Genomic DNA, 12,760 nt, shown 5'->3' on the forward strand with positions numbered 1-12,760 from the left:
ACTGGAAGAAACGAATTTTAAGGAAGCATTAAAGGAAAAATGATTTTTAAAAACTGCGTAAGACAACTGGGTAAGAAACTCAACCTTACAAGATAACATACTGTTAATATTCTACTATCAGCAAACCCCCCTGAATATTGCCATGTTACATTACAGAGTCTGCTCAAGCCATATATTAATACAATAGTTCTAGACTGCTATAATAGCAGCATGGAACACTGAATCTAGAAAACTATCAGTAAAAAAGGGGGGGGTTGGTATTACAGCAGAAAACAATATATTTAGCCACCTATAACACAATCTGATAAATTCATAAAATGACATGTTGAGTCATTTGTTCCTTGAGTACTAATCTGAGGTATAACAACTACACACTAACGCAATTTTTATGGTATTCTATAGCTATGAGACCAGTGGTTAAGGCATCAGGCTAGAAACCAGGAGCTTGCCTTAGGCACAACACCAGCTGGGTGACCTTGGGCCAGTCACTTTCTCTCAGCCTTAGGAAGGAGGCAATGGCAAACTACCGAAAAATCTTGCCAAGAAAACTGCAGGGACTTGTCCAGGCAGTCTCTGAGAATTGGACACTATTGAATGGATTAAAAAAAACCCCAATAGCTATACTAAAAATAAAGCAAAGATAATTTTTAAAGTAAAACTATTTTACAGGAAATTTTCCTGTTGTATCAGCCAGTGTCCCAGACAGTCTCAGTCATTCACAGACTGCCTGCAAGGACTGGAATCAATATCTTCATGAGGGAGAGAGTTTATTTCGGTCAAGTAGGCACAGAGATATACCAATAAATATTCCTTTAGCAAGAGATAAAAACTTTGAAAGCTTTTAATAACAAAGGAAAACTCTGAAGAGAACAGAGGTAGAATCTGTGTTACAGGGCTAGGGACAGTGAGCTAGGAGCAATCTCCTTTACCCTTTGAATAACTTTTTAGAGACTTTCCAGGGAGAATTTCAAGTAAATTGAAAACGAAGAAATAGCGTTTTCATGGATCATTTAGTTTTACAGATATAGCTAATGTCTGGCTAGGAACTACAATAGGATTCTTTCTATTGTTTCTTTCTGCTGTTTCTGTCTTCTTAAGTATCCTAATTTTTATGTCCAACTATAGGGAGTTGGATGCTTAAATGTCACCTTTAATGTAACTATACTTCAGACTGAGCATGAAATTATTAATTTTATTTTAGAGTCTTTTGCAGTCTATTATTAAATTAAAGCAGCTCCCATTTTCCAAAGGAGATTGCATTATTTATAGTACACCATCATGGAACCTATATGGAACACTGCATGTACTTCTGTAAATGTCTTACAAAGTTAAAAGTGGCCTTTACAAATTATCATTTCTTTTTTAAGTTTTGTTTTGTTTACCTCTTGTGACATTGACCTATCTTCCAACAAAGGGCTGAAGCCTCTAGTCATGCACCTGTATGCTACATAGCCAGGAGATTACAGAGATTATTTCATTTTTCCATATTTACTTTTTTAATTGACAATAAGGCAGCACACAACGGGGTTGGGAGGAAGATGCCAGATGAAATGCCCCCTGGAACACATGTGGCAGCAGCAGAAACTACTAGGAACTACTGCAAAAGGCAGAAGGAAACTCAAATTATAAAGAATTCTGAACTAGGAAAAGAGGTTTTAGATTTCCAGCTTTGCACTCTATGGACTCAGCTACACTACTACAGTTCTGCTTTGTACATAGCTATATTCTATTCCCTCCTATCACCTTACATGAACTATTTTTTTAAGTTAGTATGCAAATTATTTTTTAAGTTTATGGAACAAACCAATTCATAAATTACACCATCCCAATAATTATTTACATTTCTTGTAGAATCTTTTTTTTTAGATTCTACTGTTATTACTTTGTCAAAACAATTCAAGAAAGGAAGGAAAGAGCTCAAAACACAGAATCATATTTTTCAGACTTTCTAATGTAGATATGGTACGTAGCTGGAACAACATATCCTCAGATTACATAGCAATGTGGATAAAAATGAAAGGAAAGGACTGGGAAGATCAGGAAGTGGGTTGGTGGGATATGCAATGCTAGGTCACCGGTGGCAGCTACGTGGAGGAAGGAAGGGAAAGCACTGAGGGAACATGAGAGGAATATGCCATGCCGGGATACTGACAATGGTTGGGGGAGGAAGGAAAGAAGGAAAGATACATAATTTTAGCAAAGGTCTGTATTTTGGGTACGGTATTTCCATTTCCAGATACTCCTCCCTCCCCAACACACAGAAGTACTTCCTATTGCTTCAAGATACTTTGATGGAAGATGAAGAAAACATCTTAGCAAAGAATATTGAAGGAACCACTTCCATGAGTGCCCTTATTTATAGTTTAAAATAAAAAGGAATTCAGTATGAGCAATCACTTACAATTAAGACCAGAAGGTTTCTTCATCTCTTCTTATAGTAGACTGGCTAATAAATCTGAAACTAGACCATGTTCCTCTCTGTCTGCTGTTATTTAATACATTCACTGCAGTGACCATATTGCTGCCCAGGTTTCAGTTAATGTAAAGAAAGACAACATATTGACTAAATATTCCCAGTAGCTAGTTTGGGGCATCTTAGGTCTTGCATATTACAGTGTGAAGGTTTTAAAGGATAGTGTCCTGACTCCCAGGAAACACTCTGAGACAGGGAACTGTTCTCTAATGTTTATTTGCTAATACATAACAGTAATCCTAACAAACTGAAAAGCGTGGGAAAAGCCCAGCCATATAAACCCCGCAGGTTAAGGCAGTCCCAATCTGTGCCTCTTGGAATGGCTCACCAATTCCTCAGTGCTGCGCATGCGCTTAACAGTCTGGAAGGGAGTCCCCTGCTCGCCATCCTTACTCATGACAGATAGATTTTAAAATCTATCCTCTGTTTGGATTAAGGTCTCTGATCTCTACTATATTCAGTAGATTAATTGTCCTTATTAAGCAGTATTTAGTACAGTTGGCACAATAAATCTTTGGTAAAGTTTTAGCTGAAAGGAATAAAATTATAATCAATAGCTAAAAGGTAAATATTTTGATATATTCAGAAAAGCCACAACTTCTTGTAATTGTTACATTTAGTGTCTTATTTCTGGAGATGTGCAGAATTCAGATTTAAAGAAGCAACCGACAGATACCAGAAGAGACCCACACTAGATCCAAAGCACCCTTGCATGCTTTGGATGCAAATACTGCACACCTCTACTTATTTCTATGACAGCAAAGGCAGTTAGATTACACAAACGATATGGGTGATGAAGTTAATTACTTCTTTCATTCACTAACCTTTTTCGTTGTGTGGATTTCTTTTTTCTAGAGAGAAAAAGAAAATAAAGTCAAGATAAAAAATACTTATGTATTCTTCATACACTAATAAACATGGAAACATATTAAGGTTAAATATAGACTTGTTTATTTCAGACATGAGATATCAAGATCATAGTTTAACAATTTCTACCACAATAAAGTACAGTCTCTCTCTCTCTCTCTCTCTCTCTCAGAGGCCTTCTGCTAATAATCTGATAATAGACGAGAACAATTTGCATCCAGGATGGCAATTTCTATTTATATTTTACACTGAGGGTCAGTTCCCCTAGAATATAAGTAACTTCACCATGTTCAACAAAATGTACATTGCTTTGGTATTTAACACTCAACCTGGCAGGATTAAACACTCCCATTTTAGAACACAAAAGTAATTTTTAAGAGCTATTGTTAGAAGACACATTTTAACAGCAATATGCCCAAATTAGACTGATAACAAATATAAGTATTTACTTAATTAGCAGGGAACTAAGCAACCAATAAATAATACAAAGTTCTTAATAAAAGCCTCAAAGTTTGGGAAGGTAGATTGGCTACATTGTCTGATACTTAGAATCTAAACCTATCAACAGATAATTTCAATTTAACATCACAATCAGAAACTTGATTCCATTAACTAGCTGTTCAATCCTTTAAAAGCACTTAGAAGCAACTTAGTCTAAAAATATACAGATATTTATAATAATATAAGTTTCTAAATGGTGATTGGCTTTATTTTCAGAATTTATACTGTAACAGATTGTTAAAATAAACATCTTCATAATTAGTTTTAACACTGGCAAATACTATTTACATTATCTAAGTTTCCTATGTTATGAATTTATATTTTCTTTTAATAAATATGCATGTGCATCTACACAAAATATTTGCTCCCTATTTTGATTTAAAAAATAATCCTCATAATCTGCAACTGATCTTTTTCTTCTAAAAATGGGTGCATAATCTGCAGCCCCAGACTTGCATATGGGCTGCTTACTGAAGTGCAGTTTAACACGACAGAGGGGGAAAATTATTAAATACATATGATAATCATATTAACAGTACTTTAATTAGAACTTACCTAAATGTAAATGAAGTAAATGTAAATGAAGTAAATTTATATTTGTCTAACTCAACTTATTTCATTCTGGTCCTATCCACAGGTCAAATCTCCACCCACCCAACAACATCGACAAAAAGATTATATAGTCTTGCTTTAAATATGGGGTAAGATTTTAAAAATCAAAATGGACAATCAAATATGTGATATTATATATTATAATTTACAGCATCTTTTAAAACTATTTCCATTAATTGTAGGCTTATATTGCTGCAGGACTGTCATAAATTTGAACTAAAAATCTCTGCTATGAATAAGATCTTGAACAGTACTAGATTTAGACTTACAAGTTTAGAAAAATCTAGAACTACTGCAGAGCTGCACACCTGTTTTTATTCACCATATGTAAGATGGTAAAATAGTGACCACTTACTGAGATCACAAAAACTCAGGATCAAGAGCACCTTATATTCAAGAATTTAAAACAAAATTGTAGTAGGCAGGAGTTGAAATTATTTGTCACCATCACTCTAAATATTATACTCCTGAAGTTATGGCTGGGACAAAAATATTCTATTTACTACAGCAGCTACAGCACAAACTTTAATGTTAATGAGCATAATTAAAGTCTGCCGTACTGAGTTCAAGCTTCTAAAACAATAAACTGAACACCAAAGTAGCTCTGCCAGAAGTTGACAAGTTCAAGGACATTCCAGTGTTCTGTAATCTTCATTGAGTAACAGCTCTTTTTTTAATACACGTTGGGGATTGTTTCAAGAAACTTGAGCAAACAAAGGAAGCAGCAGGGTGAGGAGAATTTGGTTTCATGCACACACACTAAGAAACAGATAATCACGTGTAAACTCCAAAGGAGTTGTTGCCAACTGATTATTTTAAGGGGGAAAAATCCTCAAAACAAATTTTATACTGCACTTACCAGCAAAGCATTTGGAACACAGATTCATTGTCTTGCTGGACCTGGGGCAAGGGGAAAAAAAGAGGAGAGCTTAAAATTTATTCATAATTATTAATACAGAAGTTTAAAGAGTAGAGTAAGCTGAGAAAGTAAAGGACAGCAGAGCAAAAACTTTGATCAGCTATCTGGGTCAATGACTTAAAAATGCCCTAGTAAGCCTAAGAAAACATTGGATCAGCCACTTCCAAAGCACTTCTTTCCTGCACAATTAGTTAGCAGCACAATCTTCTTGAAATGTACCAATGGACTTTTGCTGCTAATGAATATTCAACAAATCTAAGAATGATTGCTGGGTAGGGGACAGTCACTCTACACTTTGCATTTTTCCCCACTAAGAAGCTAAATGAAATGACCGGGAATAAGACTAACTTTTGTCTTTAATTGCCCCTTTTTTAACAAATAAAGGGAAATAGCTGCTAAAGTCAGAATAAATTGCTTGCTCGGAAAAGGATGAAATACCCAATACATTTTTTATAAATTTCCCTTCAGTAGCAAGATTACAGGGTTGATTTAACTTACTTAAATCTTATAGCTCTCTGTATGTCTAGCATGTTTATGCCCAGGAGCAAGCACCTTATAATAAGGTACAATACAAACTCAAGTGGGATAAAAAGAAGTTCTATAGTTCTGTAGAATTCTACTAATCTATTACCAAAGAAACCATTTCAGAGTGCATCTGCTTTTCCAGCTATTACCATTATGTCACAATAGTCTTATTACAATATATCAAATGCATAGAAAAAGGATATATTCATACTGGGTGTTTCATATACACCTTCTCAATTTTTAATAATTAAGTACATGATATTGACTTTCTTCTTTTTAAAGCTTTTCTTTCTAAATGAAAGGCATCTCTCATCATCATAGCTGAAATTAATTTAAAGCTAGAAACTGTATAATAAGATTGCATGATGAAATCTCAGAAATTCAAGTTTTTTATTACTCCTTCTAGTTAGGTAAATAGCTATTGTGTCCTGAACAACCATTTTGTCTTACAACTAGCAAAAGCAAATTATGAAAACAAATAAGTTTCTTAGTATGCCAACTGCAAATTTGACTTTCTCTGTAGCATGACTGTGTATCTTTCTTTGCCAGGATGGTTAAAGTTACACTAAAATAAAATGAATTTATATACCACATTGGATTTACTTTACACAGCAGAATATAAGGGCAAAATTTGTTTTATACATATTGAAATGCTGGAAAAAGAACATAGAAGAACATAGATTTTTTTAAAAGGGAAATTAAGACTAGGCATTTGTAATGGGGGGATGCCATTAAGTAGTGTATGCGCACAAACAAAAAAACATATTATTAATAATTTGCAAATTAAAATAGCTGGCTAAATCAGCATCTACTTCATTAGTGCCTTTTGCACAGATGTTACTGCTAAAATAGCTCATTGTACTGTACTGTATTGGAGTTTCCTAAAATGATTCTTCTAGATATAGAAGTAGGACAATCCAAGTTTTACTAGTATTTCTTCAAATCAAGGAAGGGAAAAAAACTAAGAAACCCACAGTAGAAAAACCAGACTACCACAAACTACTAAGTCTCCCCAACATTTCTCTTAAGATAAAGCAAAGTTTAAACTCTCCTTGGGGGGAAGATGGGCGGTGATAAAAATTTGACAAACAAACAAACAAACAAAGCCAAGCTGCAAATGCAGATCACCATGCAGTTATATGAAAAGGGGAACCATACAGTTGTATGAAAAGAAAAACAACTTAAAACAAACATACAGCATGATGTGAATGAACGAACTATAAATAAAATTTCTAATTTAAAATGTATTTCAGATTTACAATTAAAACCAGAAAATGTTATGTAAATTGATATAATCTAATACTGTATTTCAAACAGTGTACATTGAAATTTTACTGCAGTTGAGCTAAACATTCACATACTGAATATTCAGTAACATTTCCATGTTGAAAAATAGTATTTATACACAGCTTGCCTCCTACTGGACCAAGTAAAGACAAACTTTATGCTTTAAATTGTACAATTCACATATCCCGTGTTACCATTCAAAATTAGTTCATATTAATATTTACTACATTATTAAATCATAGAAAGGTAAGAAAAAACTCTATACTTAATACAGCACACTACTGTTAAACTGTGAATAACTTCTGTTCAGCAACTTCCATTTATGCTAGTTCACAAAAGAACTAGATGATAAACTAATGTTTGGACTGTACCACTTGCCTGCAAATATGAATTCATGACATATTATTCCTCTGAACAATAAAGCTCTAAAATATATACATAAAAGTTCTTATAGGGAAGTGTTCTTAGTATTTTCCATAATAAAAGTCTAAAAGTTTAGACCTAAGTTTACTACTTCATTGCCTATCTGAGATAAATAGATCTGCAGCCCTGAAATCTAGCTAGAGTGTTTGAATGATACTGACCTTTGAAGTAGATTGGTTTCATAAAAAAGAATCTGAAGTGCCATTCAGAATGCTGTTATTTCTCTCTTACTGAGGAAGGGTTCAAGGACAATTTGCACCTTGATTTTTTTTCTATATTGTGTATCAATACAGATTATGTACATTAGACAGGCAATATGTTGCTCTTTACAAATGCTTTAAAAATGACTACAGTTTATCTAAAGATCAAGAGCAAAGCTATTGACTGTTTTGATCCATTTGTCAATTTCTGCTGACTATTGTCATTAATCTCACTCAAGGAACAAATGACCAGGCTCAAATTATCCTACTTGGAAGCATTTTGCAAAGACCTAGCTCTCTGGAGAAGTCTCTAATGCTGGAAAAGGTGGAAGGAAAGAGAAGAGGAGGATGACCAGCAGCAGGTGGATGGACTTGATTATGGCAGCAATGGGTACACCATTGGAAGACGAAAAGGACCAGGTCTGGGACAGACTGTCATAAAGAAAATCTATCTATCTGGTTGCTGACTTGATGGCAATCAATCAATCTTCATTAAAGAAACCGCTGCATTCTATATTTGTTTCCTGATTTGCAAAACTTTTAGATATACTAATAAACAGATGTGCAATATTATTATTCTTACATATTATAATGACTGCCAAATAATTTAATCAATAATTGAGATTGTAGTTGCTCTATCATGATGTAATGAAACATGCATAGCAGTAATTCTAGTTTAATGCTTTAGACATTGTAAAAGGGCCGCAGATTAATTTTAGTCTCACAACCATATTATCAAACTAAAAGATTTGGATTCTGAAGGAAAGTAAGGAAAGTAAGTGAAGGAAAGAAGAAGAAAGCATTATTTAAATATGGTCAAGTGTTGGGTAATGTATATGAATGCTCTACTGTATGTGGGCCATTTACTTATTAAAGCTGTGCGGAGACTCTGACTCAAAGGGGAAAAGGTGATTAAGAGCACACAATCGACACGAATATTTGTAGCTCAGGGTTGAACTGTGGAGTCCTTGGTGCTCTCTGAGCCTTGTTGTTTTCTTGCAGACGTTTCATTGCCAGACTAGGCAACATCTTCAGTGCGAAGAGGGAGTGGACCTCGCTCTCAAGTTGATATACGGTGGCTTGCCCTGCTTGTGTTTGTAGGGATGTTGTTCTTTCCTTGGGAGTTCTTAGATTGGGCTGTTGTTTGCTGCTTGGTTGATTGCCTGAGTTAACAGTTCCTTGATTAGGGTGTATTGTGCTGTTTGATGGTTCATCTGATGTTAATCCTAGTGTTGACTTTTGCATATCTGGGTGTTGATTGCTGGCAAGGGAGTGTACTGGTTTTTTGGCTTTTCTATTGTCTCTTGAATGGTGTGTAAATGTTGTTTACCTCTATGTGTCTGTTGATGGCTGCTTTGTCTGAGTGCCAGGCTTCCAGGAATTCTCTGGTGTTTTTTGGATTTGGCTTGGTTTAGGATGCTCACAGTTTCCCAGTTGAAACTATGGCTGAGTCTGTCCATGTGTCGTGAGATCATTGTGTCTTCTGACTGCTAGTTGGTATTTGTGGATGCATTCTGCTAGTCTTCTGCCTGCCTGTCCTACATAGTGGCTGTTACAGTCTTTGCATTGTATGTTGTAAATAACTCCTGTTTTTTCTTCTTGGGCTATTGGGTCTTTTGGGTTGCTTAATATGTTTTGAAGCGTTTTAGTTGGTTTATGTGCTACAGTGATGCCATGTGGTTGTAACAGTCTGTTGGTGGTTTCTGAGATGTTTCTGATGTATGGCAGTGTTATCCTTTTCATAGTTTCTATTGGTTGAGTTGTAGTGGATTGGGTGGTGAGGCACTTTTTGATAAAGTTGAGCGGGTAACCATTTTGTTGGAAGATGCTGTACAGATGATCTTTTTCTTTTTTTCTGGTGTTCTGGGTTGCTGTAGTGTGTAAGTGCTCATCTGAACAATGTTCTTACACAGCTTCTCTTGTGGGAGGTTGGATTGTTACTTTGGTAATGGAGCACTTGGTTGGTGTGGGTAGCTTTCCTGTAGACTTGTGTTTCTAACTTACCATCATTTCCTCTACTGATGAGGATGTCCAGGAATGGTAGTGTGTTGTTGTTTGCTTCCTCCCTTGTGAATTTTATCCCATTAAAGATGTTATTGATGGTTTTGTGGGTTTCTTCCAGTTTTTTTTTTTTTTTTTGTATTATGACAAAAGTGTCATCTACATACCGGATCCATACTTTGGGTTGTATGTGTGGGAGTGCTATCCTTTCCAGATGTTGCATTACAATCTCTGCTATAAGTCCTGAAATCAGTGATCCCATGAATGTGATCCCATGAATCTGTTGGTATATTTCTCCATCAAACTGAAAGTAGGTTGTAAGGCAGAGGTTGATGAGGTCCATTATCCTGCGTATTTCTATTTTGGTGTGTTTGGCTAGGTCAGGTGTGTTGCGCAGAACTGCAGCCATGGATTCTTTCACTAGTGCCGGGTCTATGGATGTGAAGAGAGCTGTAACGTCAAATGATACCATGATCTCATCTTCTTCTATTTTTATGTTTTTGATTTTCTGGAGGCACTGTAGTGAGGAGTTGATTGAATGTTCACTCTCCTCTGTGAGGTGTCTGAGTTTCTTTGTAAGCTCTTTAGCTATGTTATATGTGGGAGTCCCTGGTAATGATACAATGGGCCAAAGTGGTATGCCTGGCTTGTGTATCTTGGGGCATCTGTAGAAGCGTGGGAGGACAGGTCCACTGCTTTTCATCCACCTCTGTTCTTCTTGTGTAATTTGGCCTTTCTTGGTGAGGTTGTTGAGAATTCTTTTTACCTGGTTGACCAGCTTCTGTATGGGATTGGTGTTCACCGGGGTGTAAGTTTCTTTGTCCTCAAGTAATTTGTCGGCCTTTTGTATATACTGTGATCTGTCCATGATGGTGGTGCGACCTTTGTCTGCTGGGAGGATGATGGTTTGGTTTGGTCCATCTTTAGGTGTTTGAGGGCTGCTCTGTCCTCTGCTTTCAGTTGGTTCTGTTTCTACATCCTTCTGATTTGTGGTACGATTGTCTGTCTTACGTCCTCTTGGGTTTCTGTAGTGAGTCCTGTAGTTTTAAATGCCACTTCTAGAACTGCGAAGAATTCTAATTTACTTGCATCTTCTGTATTGTAGTTCAGGCCTCTGTAGGATATTGTGTTCTGCAGTGGATAGTGGGCGGCTGGACATGTTGACCACCCATTCTGGTTCAGGTGCCTCTTTGTTTCTGGAATTCAATTTAAGTAGTTTAGATTGGTTTTCCTTTGTTCGGCTTGTCTCAGTGATGTGGTCTTGATTGTAGTTGTAAGCATGTTGATGTGTTCAGAAGTCATAGTTTGTTCTAGTTGTTCTTTCAGGTTGTCTATGGTGTGTTGATATTTGTTTAATCTGAGATGGACATCCATGATCATGAGTCATATCATTTTTCACCCACTTTGTTGCGCTATCTTCCATCCAGGTGTGCAGTTGATTGGAGGTGAATGAATGCCCACATTGCACCTATCATCACCTCCTTAAATCATATTTTTTCCTGGAATCAGGCAGTTGCAGCTGTGTGAGCCTAGGAAAAGGCTCAGCTTTTTTAAGTCTGCAGTCTTAATACAGATGAATATTGAGTATGAACAATATACACAAACAGAGTGTCATTTTTATTCTTCTATTCATAACTTAAATATTAAAAATGTATGACAGAGTTTGAAGAGGGCATTAAACACTATAAAATACAAGCAAAGACACATTTCCCCAAGCTTAAGATAAGGAACAAATATGATCAAACACAGGTATAAGCCTACATTTAGGCCTACACTGATCTAGACAACAAAGCAACAGTGTTTCCCCACCATTACTCCATCAGTTGATTGTGCTATAGTTGTTGTGTTTTATTCTGGGTGAAAAACAAAATTTGGAAAATCTCCATTAGGCCTGCTAATGGTAAGGTTAGCTAAGCGAATCACTGATAAAATTGCTTGTATTCAGTTATATTTTAATTCCACTTTAGCAGTACCAAATGCAATAACTGGGGCAAGATCTTGCAAAGTCACCAGAGACTCCTTTCAGCTTGTAGATTCTGAGAATGTCCTCTGTACATAATTATAGTTATCTCCAGACTGAAGTTCTTCTCCACCTAGCTCCTTCAGGCAGTGAGGAGGAGGAGGAATAGTTGGATTCAGGAAGTGGCTGATACCTCTTTAAGAGAAGGAATTGTACCTATCTCCTTGAAGAAAGAGCAGTTCTCTCCAATATGAACAGGCCATCTTTTGATCCAACTGTATTAGATAATTTTCCTCTGGCTTCCAACTTTCCTCCTAGAGTCACATATGCAAGATGGGAGGTTATATGAATTGAAATAATAACAACAACAGCAACAATAACTTCCCCATTTTATGGAAGGTTTATAAAGGTGGTTGGAACATAGTTGTAAATGATCCTGGAGTAAGTAGATTACCTGAATTCCTTGCAGTCAGGGTTTAGATGTGGAGAGGGAATAGATCTGAATTGGCTGCTCTTGTAGATGATCTTCAATGTGAAATTGAGGGAGGGAGTACAGCTCCTCTGGCTAGTGGTATTTGATACTATCACCCCAATATCTTTATGGAGGGTTAGAAATTGGGGAAACTATTTTGGAATTGATTTCTTCTTGAGTTCCAGTCAACACTAATGGGAGCAGACAGTTCAATATCCTGTCTGCTCCAGTGTGTGATGCCACAAGGCTCAGTGATCTCCCCAATCCTATTTAACAACTATATGGAAACTGCTGTGGGAACCCTCCACAAATTCAGGGTACAGTATCATTAATACGAAGATGACATCCAATCACACAATTCCATTATATGCTGGGCAGGAAATGACCAGCATCTGAAGGCTATAAAGATCCAGAAGGGATGAAACAGACTAAAGTTAAATCTCAGATAGATCAAGTTAACTGTTTGCACAGAAGCTTTCAGGTTTAACAGTCATGCCTAGTCTAGCACTGGATAGGGTTG

The 12,760-nt window shown here is 36.2% G+C and overlaps 1 protein-coding gene across 1 annotated transcript in view; it reads right to left on the reverse strand.

The window, feature by feature from the left end:
- ZFAND3 (zinc finger AN1-type containing 3) overlaps positions 1 to 12,760 on the reverse strand; it is a 147,882-nt gene that overhangs the window by 100,254 nt on the left and 34,868 nt on the right. The window contains exons 2-3 of the mRNA XM_063304872.1: positions 5,313 to 5,353; positions 3,298 to 3,324 (exon numbers count right to left, since the gene is read on the reverse strand). Coding sequence (XP_063160942.1) covers positions 3,298 to 3,324; positions 5,313 to 5,353 — 68 coding nt within the window. The remainder of the gene's footprint in view (positions 1 to 3,297; positions 3,325 to 5,312; positions 5,354 to 12,760) is intronic.

This window comes from Candoia aspera, chromosome 1, assembly GCF_035149785.1.
Source record: "Candoia aspera isolate rCanAsp1 chromosome 1, rCanAsp1.hap2, whole genome shotgun sequence".
NCBI lineage: Eukaryota > Metazoa > Chordata > Lepidosauria > Squamata > Boidae > Candoia > Candoia aspera.